At 35.4% G+C, this 16166-nt stretch overlaps 1 protein-coding gene, 1 long non-coding RNA gene and 1 other non-coding gene across 20 annotated transcripts in view; 2 read left to right on the forward strand and 1 right to left on the reverse strand.

Moving 5' to 3' along the window:
* The window catches only part of PKN2 (protein kinase N2), a 170372-nt gene that overhangs the window by 76610 nt on the left and 77596 nt on the right, over positions 1–16166 (forward strand). For all 10 annotated transcript variants that reach the window (XM_035252057.3, XM_078332367.1, XM_035252056.3 and 7 more), the window contains one exon: positions 9422–9576. In XM_035252057.3, coding sequence (XP_035107948.1) covers positions 9422–9576 — 155 coding nt within the window. The remainder of the gene's footprint in view (positions 1–9421; positions 9577–16166) is intronic.
* The window catches only part of LOC144577037 (uncharacterized), a 42851-nt gene that overhangs the window by 15958 nt on the left and 10727 nt on the right, over positions 1–16166 (reverse strand). For 8 of the 9 annotated variants that reach the window (XR_013520233.1, XR_013520236.1, XR_013520231.1 and 5 more), the window contains one exon: positions 5347–5388. The exons of the other annotated variant lie outside the window; for it this stretch is intronic. This is a non-coding gene — a long non-coding RNA (uncharacterized LOC144577037). The remainder of the gene's footprint in view (positions 1–5346; positions 5389–16166) is intronic. 9 annotated transcript variants of the gene reach the window in all.
* On the forward strand, positions 6131–6249 carry LOC118143272 (5S ribosomal RNA). Its single transcript, XR_004727509.1, has one exon. It is a non-coding gene; the product is annotated as a 5S ribosomal RNA (ribosomal RNA).

Consider the following 16166-nt stretch of genomic DNA (forward strand, 5'->3'; position numbering starts at 1 on the left):
TTTACACACATGCACACACACGCACGCACACACACACACAGACGCCTGACTCTAATCTCTTTCAGAAGAGGAATTTTGCTACCTATACGCAGGGTTGTCCTTCGCACAGTACTTGGCTATGTATGATATAACCAGTTCCCTGTATTAAATTCCCTGTGTCCAAAATATCTTGCATAGTTTCTGTTTGTCTGCTAGCTTATTGAATGACAAGTCACCTTTCTATACTATAAAATAAACTTAGAATGGTCTATTTTGCTTATATGATATTGTTGGCTATGTTCTGTTTATACCATTTTAACTTCAATTCCACAAATTAGATCTAAACATTATTATTCTATATAGTCATTGTTGGTTTATAATTACCCACATGCTGATTATTTTCTTTGTTCACTATTTCTTCATGCTTCTCAGACCTACCTTCTAGAATGATCTTTTCTTGTACTTCTAAAGTACAGTAGATACTTTAGAAAGACATTTCCTTTTTGTATACAGTTCTGAGTTGACATTTATTTTCTTTCAGCACTTAGAAATTATTATTTTATGGTTGAATGGATTCTACTCTTATTGAGGAAATAGCCACCAGTCTCATGGTTGAAGCCATGTAGATCATCTAGTTTCTATTAAGATATTCTTTGTCTTCAGTGTTCTGGACTTGGAGTATAATGGTATACATTTTGTTTTGTTTGATCTGCTTGGGATTTGTTGGGTTTCCTAAATCTGACATTTATGTATTTCAATAATTATGGGAAGTCGTTAGCCTCTGTCCTTTTGAATGTTGTACCTCCCGCATTCCTTCTGTGTAGTTTCTCAGGAATTGTAGATGCATATAAATTTCTTCAGATTATTTCCATTTCTCTATTATTCACTTCACCTATATCAAACTTCCTCTTTATCACATACTATGTTTCTAATTTCTGTTATTACAACTTTTTAATGCTAGAGGTTCTTTAATCTTAGTAATTTTTTATAGTCTCTTGTCCCAATTGATAGCCATTGCGTTTAGCTTTACATATTTAATATACTTATTTCACAGTCTATATAGAATAAATACAATCGGTGAAATATTTGCCAGGCTAATCCTATAATTTTTTTTCTCATTCTTGAATTTTTTCCAGTTGAACTTTGTGATTTGTAATTGTAAATTTTATAAATTTTGTCTGTGTTAAAATTTAGTCGAATGCAGATTTGCTTTTTTAAAAAATGCCATTATTTCTTTATTTTGTTGCCACATAATTGGACACCTACGCATTTAGGGTTGATGCATATCTCTGTTAAGGGGTTGAGGTTAGTGATTGTGTGGAATACCTTTCTTTCATTTCCTTACTTTTACCTTTTTTCTATCATGTTTTAGATATTTCTTAAAATAGCATATAGTTGGATTTATTTTATTCATTTGTGTTTACCCAGTCTAATAATCTCTGAGTTTTATTTACCTGGATCATTTAGTCTAAATAAATGATTACTGTTATATTTGGGTTTATAGTTACTGTCTTATTTTGTGTCTTTAATGTTTCTTTTTTCTCCCTCTTTTTTTTTTTTTTTTTTTTTGAGACGAAGTCTTGCTCTGTCGCCCAGGCTGAAGTGCAGTGGTGCAATCTCAGCTCACTGCAACCTCCACCTCCTGGGTTCAAGTGATCCTCCTGCCTCAGCCTCCCAAACAGCTGGGACTACAGGCACTTGCCACCATTCCCGGCTAATTTTTTGTATTTTTAGTAGAGATGGGGTTTCACTGTGTTAGCCAGGATAGTCTCAATCTCCTGACCTCATGATCTGCCTGCCACAGCCTCCCAAAGTGCTGGGATTACAGGTGTGAGCCACCATGCCTGACCCTCTTTTCCTTTCTTTTCTTGCCATTTTTTGGCCATTTTAAAGGAATCAGTTATTAAAAATTCGATTGTTTTGGAAATTAATTCATTTAGATAGTGCATCATACATAGTTATCAAAGGCAATAGTCTTAAATTGCTGTTTTTCTCTCAGACAATTTGAAGTCCTTAGAATACTTTCATTTGCCAACACCCTAACTTATATGTTACTGTTCTTACTAGGTTGGTGCAAAAGTAATTGCAGTTTGCCATTGTAATTCTGTTTTACAAAAAGCCCTTTATGACTTTTTTATTGGTTTCTATAGTGGTCCTTTAAAATCACTCACTTGTAAGTCACTTATCTGTTCTTCGTTATTTCTTTTTTAACTTAATAATTAGAATCACTTTTCTTATTCCCAGAGTACATCTTTAGCATTTATTAATTTTTAATGAGTTTGTGAAAAATTCTTTTTAATCTTTGATAATATTTTTATTTTGTCTTCATTGTTGAAAGATATTTTCACTGGGTATATACAATCTTAGTTCATTCTCGTACTGCTATAAAGAAATACCTGAGATTGGGTAATTTATAAAGGAAAGAGCTTTAATTGGCTTATGGTTCCATAGGCTGTACAGGAAGCATGATATGGGCATCTGCTTGGCTTCTGGGGAGGCCTCAGAAAACTTTCAGACATGGTGGAAGGCGAAAGAGAACAAACACGTCTTACATGGTTGGATCAGGAGAAAGAGAGTGGGAGGGACTACACACTTTTAAACAACCAGATCTCACTATGTGAGAACAGTACCAAGGGAATGGTGCTAAACCACTCCTTAAAGACGTACTGCCATGATGCAGTCACCTCCTACCAGGCCCCATGTTCAACATTGGGGATCCCAGTTCAGTATGAGATTGGGGCAGAGACAGATCCAAACCATATCACAATCTAAGGAGGCAGTTTTATCCTTTAACATAAAGAAGCTGTAATTTCACCTTCTTCCAGCTTTCAGTGTTGTTGCTGAAAACTACTGTAATTCCTTTGAAGGTACCCTTTCTCTAGCTACTGTGAAGACTTTGATATTCTGAAGTTTTACCATAATGTGTCCAAGTGTGGACTTTTTTCCCTGTATGTTTGTGTTTGGGGTTGATTGGGTATCTTGAATCTATGGATTGGCGTTTTTATTAGTTCTTAAAAGTTGATGGTCGTTATTCCTTTATATATTGTCTTCAAATCACTGTTTTTCTTCTGAAACACCATAGGATATATTGGAGCTTATTTTTTTCCTCTGTGTCTCTTTAAGATCTCATTTTTCATCTCTGTCTCTTTTTAAAAAACTTAGCTATTTATCAGTATTAATCTGCTGTTTTTCTATGTCTGATCTGCTATTAAACTCAGTCATTAAAATAGTTAAGAACAAATCTTAGCACTGAAGATACTTATAGTCTCAGGAAAAAGAGACATGAAACATCATTATAATACTTTGTAGTACATATTTCAACAGAGGGACAAAAGTATACTTGAAGATATATTAGACTAGAGAATGGTTAGGGAAGGTTTTCTGGAGACAGTAATGCCTAAGCTAACAATAGTATAAAGCAATCACATTTTATTAGAAAGGATTTGAACACAGACTTTGACAAGGAAAAATAGTAGAGAGTTAGCTTGGATCTAGTTAGCATGAGACCTTTAATGCCTAACTGCGAAGTTGGGACTGTATTTGGTAGACATGGCCATTATAAATATTTAGGTGGAAGAATTAGTCTTGTCTACTTTCCATCATAAAGCACAACAATTTATATTGGTTAAATGTGTGTAAAGATTTGACTTTATGATCTTACCTCTAGTGCTTTGTTTACTGGAACTTAGACATGCCTAAAATCTCTTTGATCTACATTACAGCAAGTTTATTGAAATTGTGTAATATACATTTTGATTTGTATAATAATGTTTAGAAGGTTACAAGCATGCATAATTTCTTTTTTTTTAAATCAATTTAGAAAGTTTATTTTGCCAAGGTTAAGGATGTGCCTGTGACACAGCCTCAGGAGGTCCTGACAACACGTGCCCAAGGTAGTTGGGGTACAGGTTGCTTTTCTACAGTTTGGGGGGACATAAGACACCCAGCAACACACGTAAGATTGATATTGGTTTGGTGTGGAAGGACGGGACACCTCAAAGCAGTGGCTTCCAGCTAATAGGTAGATTTAACATAATTTCTTATAATACCCCCGAAAATATGTTTTTCAGTAATATTAGCAATATATGCAGTAAATAGAAATTTGTTTTGTTGTAATCATGGAGTTTAGTTCCTTTAGCCCCCACAGTATGTACTTAAGAGTAGATTTACCACTTCTTATAATGTAAAAGCAGTTTTTAGAGTAGAAAAATAATTACCATTTTATAGAGTTAAAAAAAATTTTTTTGAATGGTGAGAGTATTAATAGGGAGTGGGGATTTCTAGTTGTCCCTGTTTTTTCAAAATATGTTTCATTATGAGGTAAAGAGTTTAACAAATATACTGGCAACTTATGTTGTATAATGCTCAAATTTACCATCATGTACAAGGAAGAAAACTGGAGAGAGAAAAGTAGCATGTAGGAAGGCAGGTTAAAGGGGAAAATAGATGAAATCCAAGGATGACAAGTGTTTCTCTAATTTCTAAGTGGGAAAAAAAAGTGAAGTTTATAAAGTAAGACATATTTAAGGTTAAATTTCTGCCTTGGTATACACTTTTGTGACCTTTGCAAATAAATTCTCTAAGTTGCAGGGTTTTTTATTTGTAAAATGAAGTTATATTGCAAACTTTTGTGGGTTCTTGTGAAGATTAAATGAGCAGAAATACCAGCTATTTAGCTGAGCCCTGACTTTTAATATTATAGAGACCTTATTACATTTTAAGCATTGACCTAAGCACTGTATAGGCTTTATTTTCACAGTAACCCTCAATTTGTTGCTAAGGAAACTGTAGCACAGAGATGTTAAGTAAGTATGTAATCAAGACCATACCAGTGAGTAGCAACCACTAGATTTTAACCCAGACATTCTGATCTCAGAGCCCTGGTTCTTAACCATTGTGTTATTTCTTATGTTCCCATCATCTCTATTAAAACTGAGGACATACTTTCCCTTAAGAACAGTGTTATGTAGTATTAGAATACTTTTATAAATTCAGATTAGCAGATCAATGGATATTTCAGTGTCTTAGTACACAACCTGTTGTAATGTTTAGTAATTTATTATATAGTATCTGTAACAAATTCTAATCTGTCTTTTGTATAAGTGCTTCCAGAGACAAGAGACTTTATTACATTTTAAGACAAGCCATTTTATTGTTAGATAACCCAAAACATAAGGAATATATCTTGTGATAAAATTTTTGCCTTTACTACTTTTTTACTCATTGGTTCTAATTCTCTGTCTTGTGGGGAGATAGTAAGTTTATAGCTTTCATAGACAGATATTTAAATGTTTAGATAGGAATCATTTTTACTCATCCTAGGCGAAACACACCATCAACTGTTTTACAGACAACACATTTTCATACCTTTCTCAGCTAAGGGTCTTCTATTTTCAATGCATTCCAGTTCTTTAAAAAAAAAAAGTGCGTATTATAATCTATATACCAAATTCTGTGTAATTTAGATTTCTTACAAGATTCTTTTATCATTTATACAAAAAAGAAAAAAGAAAGAAATTTAAAATGTTCCCAGATATGAACTGTTCAGTCATTGTTATTATGTGTAGTTCATTTATGGACTCAACAGATACACTTTCTACAGTGAGCACTGCTGGTTAATAATTACTGCATATTTACTATGCACCACACCTGTCTTTAAACATAATTTATTTAATCCTCACTATAATCCTGTGAGGTACATGCTATTTTCACTATTTAACACATGAAGAAAATAAGCCACAGAGCTGTGAAGTATCTTACCCTGTATAACATGGTTTGTACTGAATCTTAGAACCAAAACTGAGACTCAAACCTGGGCAGCCTTAACCACTATACTAGATATACTAAGTTGCTCTTTGGTGAGTTGATTTGAAAAGCCTACGTTTTATGTCAGTTTTTTGGAGCAGCCCATTTGTAATTTGGAGAATTCAGTTAGAATAGAAACCTTTCCTGTACTGAATTCTGTTGTGTGGCGTTGCCTGTTCCCTGATATATAAAGTATGGATAATATCTGTCTCAAAAGGTTATTTTAAGGATTTATATGCACATATACACGTTTGCACAGATAATATTAACTAAAGCACTGTTATTTTACATCCTAGCCTAGTATCTCTATTATTTTATTTATTTATCTATTTATATTAGAAATAGGGCCTGCGGCCATACCACCCTGAACGCGCCCGATCTCGTCTGATCTCGGAAGCTAAGCAGGGTCGGGCCTGCTTAGTACTTGGATGGGAGACCGCCTGGGAATACCAGGTGCTGTAGAAAAGAACCGCCATCTTCCAGTAATTCGCCAAAATGACGAACACAAAGGGAAAGGGGAGAGGCACTGGATACATGTTCCCTAGGCCTTTTAGAAAACATGGAGTTGTTCCTTTGGCCACATATATGCGAAGCTATAAGAAAGGTGATACTGTAGACATCAAGGGAATGGGTACTGTTCAAAAAGGAAGGCCCCACAAATGCTATCATGGCAAAACTGGAAGAGTCTACAATGTTACCCAGCATGCTGTTGGCATTGTTGTAAACAAACAAGTTAAGGGCAAGATTCTTGCCAAGAGAATTAATGTGCGTATCGAGCACATCAAGCACTCTAAGAGCCGAGAGAGCTTCCTAAAACCTGTGAAGGAAAATGATCAGAAAAAGAAGGAAGCCAAAGAAAAAGGTACCTGGGTCCAACTGAAGCGACAGCTTGCTCCACCCAGAGAAGCACACTTTGTGAGAACCAATGGGAAGGAGCCTGAGCTGCTGGAACCTATTCCCTATGAATTCATGGTATAATAGGTGTTAAAAAAAAATAAAAGACCTCTGGATAGTAAAAAAAAAGAAATAGGGTCTGACTTTGTTACCCAGGCTGGTCTCAAATGCCTGACCTTAAGTGATTCTGCTGCCTCAGCCTTAGTATCTGTATTTTTATATTAATTAACAAATTATAATTGCATGTGTTTGAATGAGTTTTTTAAAAGAAAATATAGAATTTAATATGAAATATGTTTATTAAAATGGTTAGTCACACCATCTCATATCGCAGGAGTGAGGGGAAGCTTGAAGCGCAAAGGTAAAGTAACTTGCAGTTTAGGCCATTTTCTAGTGATAACCAAGTTACTTTTCACCTGAACCAGGGTAGTACCCTAGTCTTCTAGCTTCTTTAGAAGTAACAGGACTTAGTGTGGATAAAAAGTCAAAATACTAAACTTAAATATGAAGAATTTTAGTTTCATGGTAGAATTATTATAAGTGTTTCAACAATAATGGATTATCCAGAATAGCAGATGGTCCTTTTTAAAGTTTTATTTATTTATTTTTGCAAAATGAAAATTATTTACTTGGAAAGTTATGATTTTCAGAATTCGTAGGTATTGATTTATAAATGATTTATGCATTGTTTTCATTTTTATTCTAGGACAAATTTATTTTCATGAAATTCATCTTTAAATGGCATATGTTTTGAATTTTTAGGGACTTTACTAACAGAGATTTTGAAGATATTCCCATTGCTAAAATCACAGAAATTTAAAGTATAAGCAACATATTAGGCTTTTTTTTAACTTTTAAGTTTAGGAGTACACGTGAAGATTTGTTATATAAATAAACTTGTGTAATGGGGGTTCATCGTACTGATTATTTTGTCACTCATGTATTAAGCCTAGTACTCAATAGTAGTTTTTCATGTTCCTTTCCTTCCTCCCACCCTCCGTATTCCAGTAGGCCCCAGTGTCTGTTGTTCTCCTCTATATGTCTGTGTTCTCATCATTTAGCTTCCACTTACAAGAAAGAACATGTGGTATTTAGTTTTGTGTTCCTGAATTAGTTTGCTGAGGATAATGGCCTCTAGCTCCATCCATGTTCCTACAGAGGACATGATCTCTCTCTCTCTCTCTCTCTCTCTCTCTCTCTCTCTCTCTCTCTCTCTCTTTTACGGCTGCATAGTATTCCATGGCATATATATACCACATTTTCTTTATCCAATCTGTCATTGCTGGACATTTAGGTTGATTCCATGCATGTGTCTTTATGATAGAGTGATTTATATTCCTTTGGATATATACCCAGAAATGGGATTACTGGGTCAAATGGTATTTCTATCTTTTGGTCTTTGAGGAATCTCCACACTGTCTTCCACAATGGTTGAACTAACTTACACTCCCACCAACAGTGTATCAGCATTGCTTTTTCTTTGCATCCTTGCTAGCATCTGTTATTTTTTTTGACTTTTTGTTAATAGCCATTCTGACTTGTGTGAGACAGTATCTCATTGTGATTTTGATTTGCATTTCTCTAATGATCAGTGATGTTGAGCTTTTTTTCATGTGCATGTTGGCCACATATATGTCTTTTCAAAAGCATCTGTTCATGTCCTATGCCCACTTTTCAGTGGGGTTTTTTCTTGTTAATTTAAGTTCATCATGGATGCTGATATTAGACCTTCATCAGATGTGTAGTTTGTGCAAATATTTTTTATCCCATTCTGTAGGTTGTCTGTTTACCCTGTTGATAGTTTCTTTTGCTGTGCAGAAGCTCTTTCATTTAATTAGATTCCATTGGTCAGTTTTTGCATTTGTTGTAATTGTTTCAGAGAATATTATGAACACCTCTATGCAAATTAGAAAAACTAGGAGAAATGGATAAATTTCTGGACCATACACCCATCCAAGACTCAGCCAGGAAGAAAAAGAATCCCTGAACAGACCAAAAGCAAACTCCAAAGTTGAATCAGTAATAAGTAGCCTACCAACCAAAAAAGCCCAGGACCAGATGAATTCCATCCAAATTCTACCAGTAGTGCAAAGGCTGGTACCATTTCTACAGAAACTATCCCAAAAAATTGAGAAAGAACTCCTCCCTAACTTATTCTGTGAAGTTTTATTTTTGTTTTTTTAAAATAGAATCAACACAGTATCCTTTATGAGATGCTATGGACTTGAATTTTTGTACCTCTGTAACTTACTTCTGCCCTGCATCAATTTGATACCAGTGGATCAATATTTTTGAAGCATTGCTAGCACAGTATTTCAAGTATCATTAGTTCTCTTTAAAAAGAGTTACTAATTGAATTTTTATCATGTTTGAATATACTTTGTTCTCTAGTTAATCAAGTTATAGTAGAAAATTTAGTTTAATTGTTGAATAGACTAGTCAAGTTGATTTTAAAATAATCGTGTTGGAGAAACCACAGTCAATCATCTAATTGAGTTTCAGACTTAATATAATCATTTTTATGTTTTAAGTGGAATGTACCCTGGGAATTAGTCTTGTAACTCAAGTACTTTACTTTTTTTGGGTGAATTGGTTGAATTCATGTATTATTTATAAGCATAAGGAGATTCCATTTAACCTCATCTCAGAGTTTGAAAAATGCTGTTTATTTAAAAAATATTAACTTCCAATTCTAAGCAGCAATTCATTCTAATAAGTAATTTTAATAATATTTTATTTACAGATTGCCCAAGGACTCCAGATACTCCAAATAGTGACCCTCGTTGTTCTACTAGCAACAATAGATTGAAGGCTCTACAAAAACAATTGGATATAGAACTTAAAGTAAAACAAGGTGCAGAGAATATGATACAGATGTATTCAAATGGATCTTCAAAGGTAAGTGTAGTAAATAAATGTAACTATATAGTCAATCACTATTTGCAGATTCCATAGTTATAAATTTACCTATTCATTAAAATTTATTTGTTAACTCCAACATCAGTACTGGTGGCACGGCACTTGGGCAGTCATTTGTGTACATGTGGAGCAGAGGAAGTTTGAGTTATCTGACATGCTTGTTTCCAGCGGAGGTGGAACACGGTGATTTTGCTTTCTTAAGCTATTGTACACTAAAAAATACCCCTTTTGAGATCTATTTAGTTTTGTGTTTTTCACATTTCTGTGCTTTTAACTGGTAATTTCACTGTTTAAACACTACATTAAGACTTCTGAGTTCATTTTGATCTCAGAATTTAAAAGTAAGGGCAAAAAAGTTTAGAAACTTTTTTTTAAAGTAACATTTTAAAAATTGTTTATTCCTACCAAAACCCAGTTAATAAAAAATTTGACCTTATGGTAAAGGATACACAGAAGCTGTCCATATCTGCAACTTTTCTATAAAGCTAAAATTATTTCAAAAGAAATTATTTAAAAGTCCATAATGAATTTTCCACATACAGGTTTTTGGGAGAGGGCAAATGAAAAGATGGGACAATTTGGCATCATCAATAATTGCTTGGACTTGGGCATTCTTGCGGATCTGGTATGGGCATATAACTTGTAACTGAAAATCAGTGTTAGGGGGAACAATTCTTAGTAATAGGAACATGTCCTTGTTATTAGGTATAATACAGAAAAAAAAATGTTGTGAGCCACTGAACCAGATTATCCTCAAGGTTCTCTTTAGCCTAAGGTTTCTATAGTTTTAATAATTTCAAAAAATTCAGAAAAGGTATAAAATTATAAAATATACCTTTTAACTTTCAACTCTTATATTTTAAAGATGTTTATGTCTGCAAATCAGTTTTTTTATATTTTAATAGATGTTTTTAAAATAATTTTATAATAAAAGTTCTTACACGTATTTCATTTCTTTGTATAGAAAGAATTTGAAATTAGAGGGAAATTTTTTTTCTTAGTCATGCATCGTAACTACTCACCACAAATGAAATTTGAGGCTGGGCCTGATGGCTCATACCTGTATACATAGGACTCTGGGAGGCTAAGGCAGAAGGATTCCTTGAGGCCAGGAGTTTGAAACCAGTCGTGTCAATATAAGCAAAACCCTGTCTCTAAAAACTTATTTAAAGAACAAGAAAAAAGAAATTAGGGAAGATACTGAGAAGAGAGAAATGTACACTTTTTCTAAATAAGAGGTTTTAAGGCCAATTACGAAAATTAGATGTAAAAGAATTTTTTGTTACTTTTAGAGAAATGTATTTGTTTCTATTTACTTATGAGATATTTGATAGGATATTACTTCACTAACTGTACATTTCTTATCAGATGATACAGTTATTTTTTGTGCTGTTATTTTTAATATTGACATTTAGTTTTTGGGATTTTTTTTATTTTTATAAAATGTTATTTTTACCTTTTTTTAGAAAGTAAATACCTTATTACTGGACCTGCAAATTTAGCACATTATGCTGAGCATTTAAAAATTTTTTTTTTTCACAACCAATAAACAAAATATTTATTTTAAAACTTTAATTTTAACATACTTTGGTCAAACAGAAAAACTCAAAGTGCCGAAATAGACACCCAATATTTTCCATTTTATTATTTTTATTTATTTTTTATTGCATTTTAGGTTTTGGGGTACATGTGAAGAACATGCAAGATTGTTGCATAGGTACACATGTGGCAGTGTGATTTTCTGCCTTATTCCCCTTCACCTATATCTGGCATTTCTCCCCATGCTATCTTTCCCCAACTCCCCACCCCCCGCTGTCCCTCCCCTATTCCCAACAGACCCCAGTGTGTAGTGCTCCCCTCCCTGTGTCCATGTGTTCTCACTGTTCAACATCCACCTATGCGGGAGAACATGCGGTATTTCATTTTCTGTTCTTGTGTCAGTTTGCTGAGAATGATGTTCTCCAGGTTCATCCATGTCCCTACAAAGGACACAAACTCATCCTTTTTGATTGCTGCATAATATTTCATGGTGTATATGTGCCACATTATCCATCCAGTCTATCATTGATGGGCATTTGGGTTGATTCCAGGTCTTTGCTATCATAAACAGTGCTGCAGTGAACATTCGTGTGCATGTGTCCTTATAGTAGAACGATTTATAGTCCTTTGGATATATACCCAGTAATGGGATTGCTGGGTCAAATGGAATTTCTATTTCTAGGTCCTTGAGGAATCACCACACTGTCTTCCACAATGGTTGAACTAATTTACACTCCCACCAGCAGTGTAAAAGTGTTCCTATTTCTCCACATCCTCTCCAGCATCTGTTGTCTCCAGTTTTTTTTTTCTTTCTATTTCTTTTTTTTTTTTTTTTTTTAGGAAAGGAGGAAGGAAAGGGAGGGAGGGAGGGAGAGAAGGGAAAGAAGGAAATCAGGCAATGAGAGAGAGATTGCCGACCTGGATCTAGAGGTCTACAAGTTGATTTCTTTATTTCTTTTTTTTGAGAGAAGGAAAGAAAAAAAAGGAGTGAAGGAGAGGAAGAAAGAGGAAGAAGAAGAGGGAGAGAGAACGGAAATGTTGCTTTATTCTTAAAAAAATGGGTATTAATAATGGCCAATCAATATTTCATTTAAACCTATGAGTAGGTGTGGTGTGGTATTGACAAGAATGTATATTTTGTGTATTTAAAGTGGAGAGCTCTATAAATATTTATTAAGTTTACTTGTTCCGGATCTGAGTTCGAGTCCTTGATATCCTTATTAATTTTCTGTCTCATTGAGTCTAAGTCTCTATGTATCTGGGTGTTAGGATCGTTAGCTCTTCTTGTTGCATTGATCCTTTTACCACTGTATCTTTGTTGCTTTAAAATCTATTTTATCAGCTACAAGAATTGCAACTCCTGCTTTTTATTTGTTTATTTTTGCTCTCCATTTGGTTGGTAAATCTTTCTCCATCCCTTTGTTTTGAGTCTTTGTGTATCCTTGCATGTGAAATGGGTCTGGATGTAGCATACTGTTGGGTTTTGGCTGTATCTTCTGATTGGGGGATTTAGTCGATTTAAATTTAGGATTACTGCCATTTGATGTTAACTGGCTGTTTTATCCATTCATTGATGTAAATTCTTCTTTATGTTGATGCTCTTTACTTTTTGGTATATTTTTAGAAAGGCTAATACTGGTTGTTTCTTTCTATGTGTAATGCTTCTTTCAGGAGCTCTTGTAAAGCAGGCCTGGTGGTAATAAAATCTCTGAGTACTTGCTTGTTCATAAAAGATTTTATTTTTCCTTCAGTTGTGAAGCTTAGTTTGGCTGGATATGAAATTTTGGGATGAAAGTTCTGTTCTTTAAGGATGTTGAATATTGGCCCCCACTCTCTTCTGGCTTGTAGAGTTTCTGCTGAGAGATCTGCTGTAAGTCTGATAGGCTTCCCTTTGTGGGTAACCTGACCTTTCTCTCTGGCTGCCCTTAGTATTTTCTCCTTTGTTTCAACCCTGGTGAATCTAATGATTATGTGCCTTGGGGTTGCTCTTCTTGAGGAATATCTTTGTGGTGTTCTCTGTATTACCTGGGGTTGAATCTTGTCCTGCTTTGCTAGGTTAGGAAAATTTTCCTGAATAATATCCTGAAGAATATTTTCCAGCTTGGATTCATTCTCTCCGTCGCATTCAGGAACACCTGTCAAACGTAAATTTGGTCTTTTCACATAGTCCCACATTTCTCATTCCTTTTTATCCTTTTTTCTCTAATCTTGTTTTCTGGTTTTATTTCATTAAGTTGGACTTCGACCTCTGATATCCTTTCTTCTGCTTGAACAATTCGAGTGTTTAAACCTGTGCATACTTCTCGGAGTTCGTGCATTGTATTCTTCAGTTCCATTAATTCACTTATATTTCTCTCTAAGTTGTCTATTCTCATTAGGATTTCATCAAACCCTTTTTCAAAGTTCTTAGTTTCTTTACATTGCACTACAACATGTTCTTTTAACTCACAGAAGTTTCTTATTATCCAACTTCTGAACCCTAATTCTGTTAATGGGATGCGCTCTTTCTCCATCAAGCCTTGTTCCCTTGTTAATGAGGAACTGTGATCCTCTGTAGATGGAGAGGCATTCTGATTTTGAGTATTCTCAGCCTTTTTATGCTGGTTTCTTCCCATCATTGTAAATTTATCCACCTGTCGTCTTTGTAATTACCAACTTTCAAATTAGGTCTCTGAGTGGACGTCCAAGTTATTAATTCCCAGGGCCAAAATACAAGCAACCCACTGCTCCTGCCAAAACAGCAGCGTTAAGGCTGATGGTGCTTTTCTTCCCAGGAATCTCCAGTCTGGCTTCCTTCTTGAGTCCATAATAGGAAACTCTGCCTTCCTAGAGCTCCAAACCTCGGTCAGAAGGGGAACCAGTCCCGTTTACTCTGCACCAAGAGCTGCCATGCCGAGGTACCGCCAAAACCGCTGCGCCGGCCACAGGGGTCGCACTGGCGACCTGTGCAGCTCCTCCAAACCTCGGTCAGAAGGGGAACCAGTCCCGTTTACTCTGCACCAAGAGCTGCTGCACCAAGGTGCCAGCAAAACTGCCGCGCCAGCCACAGAGTCGCACTGGCGACACGTGCGCTCCTCCACTGGGAATCTTCTGCTTAGTGAGCAACCAAAATTTGTCTCAAAGTGTGGCGCCCTCTCGTTCTCTGCACTTTCACTGGGAGCTGCAATCCCGAGATGTTAGCGATCAGCCATCTTGGATCCCTTCCCCCATCTCCAGATTTTTTAATCATCACCATTCTAACTGGCATGAAATGGTATCTCAATGTAGTTTTGATTTGCATTTCTCTAATGACCAGTGATGATGAGCGTTTTTTCATATGTTTGTTGCCCTCATTTATGTCTTCTTTTGTAAAGTATCTGTTCATATCCTTTGCCCACTTATGAATGGGCTTGTTTGTTTTGTTCTTGTTAATCTGTTTTAGTTCTTTGTAAATTCTGGATATCAGCCCTTTGTCAGATGGGTAAACTGCAAAAATGTTTTCCTATTCTGTTGGTTGCCGATTCACTCTAATGACATTTTCTTTTGCCATGCAAAAGCTGTGGAGTTTGATTAGGTCCCATTTGTCTATTTTGGCTTTTGTTGCCAACGCTTTTGGTGTTTGGTCATGAAGTCCTTGCCTACTCCTGTGTCCTGAATGGTTTTGCCTAGATTTTCTTCTTGGATTTTTATGGTGTTAGGGCTTATGTTTAAGCCTTTAATCCATCTGGAGTTAATTTTAGCGTAAGGTGTCAGGAAGGGGTCCAGTTTCTGCTTTCTGCACATAGCTAGCCAGTTTTCCCAACACCATTTATTAAACAGGGAATCCTTTCCCCATTGCTTGTTTTTGTCTGATTTATCAAAGATAGTATGGTTGTAGATATGTTGTGTTGTCTCCGATGCCTCCATTCTGTTCCATTGGTCTATATCTCTGTTTTGGTACCAGTACCATGCTGTTTTGATTACTATAGCCTTGTAGTATAGTTTGAAGATCGGTAGTGTGATGCCTCCCACTGTGTTCTTTTTACTTAGAATTGACTTGGCTATGCGGGCTCTCTTTTGGTTCCATATGAAGTTTAAGGTGGTTTTTTCCAGTTCTGTTAAGAAGGTCATTGTTAACTTAATGGGGATAGCGTTGAATCTGTAAATGACTTTGGGCAGTATGGCCATTTTCACGATATTGTTTCTTCCTAACCATGAACATGGAATGTTTCTCCATCTGTTTGTGTCTTCTTTTATTTCGTTGAGCAGTGGTTTGTAGTTCTCCTTGAAGAGGTCCTTTACATTCCTTATTAGTTGTATTCCTAGGTATTTTATTCTCTTTGTAGCAATTGTGAATGGCAGTTCATTCTTGATTTGGCTCTCTTTAAGTCTGTTATTGGTGTATAAGAATGCTTGTGATTTTTGCACATTGATTTTGTATCCTGAGACTTTGCTGAAGTTGCTTATCAGTTTCAGGAGGTTTTGGGCTGAGATGATGGTGACTTCTAGATATACTATCATGTCATCTGCAAATAGAGACAATTTGGCTTCCTGCTTTTCTATTTGAATACCCTTTATTTCTTTTTCTTGCCTGATTGCTCTGGCTAGAACTTTCAGTACTATATTGAATAGAAGTGGTGAGAGAGGGCATCCTTGTCTAGTGCCAGATTTCAAAGGGAATGCTTCCAGTTTTTGCCCATTCAGTATGATATTGGCTGTTGGTTTGTCATAAATAGCTTTTATTATTTTGAGATAACGTTTCGTCAATACTGAGTTTATTGAGGGTTTTTAGCCTAAAGGGCTGTTGAATTTTGTCAGAGGTCTTCTCTGCATCTATTGAGATAATCATATGGTTTTTGTTTTTGGTTCTGTTTATATGGTGAATTACGTTTATGCACTTGTGTATGTTAAACCAGTCTTGCATCCCCAGGATGAATCCTTCTTGATCATGGTGGATAAGCTTTGTGATGTGCTGTTGCAATCGGCTTGCCAGTATTTTATTGAAGATTTTTGCATCTATGTTCATCATGGATATTGGCCTGATGTTTTCTTTTCTTGTTCGGTCTCTGCCA

The sequence above is a fragment of the Callithrix jacchus genome, chromosome 7 (assembly GCF_049354715.1).
Source record: "Callithrix jacchus isolate 240 chromosome 7, calJac240_pri, whole genome shotgun sequence".
NCBI lineage: Eukaryota > Metazoa > Chordata > Mammalia > Primates > Cebidae > Callithrix > Callithrix jacchus.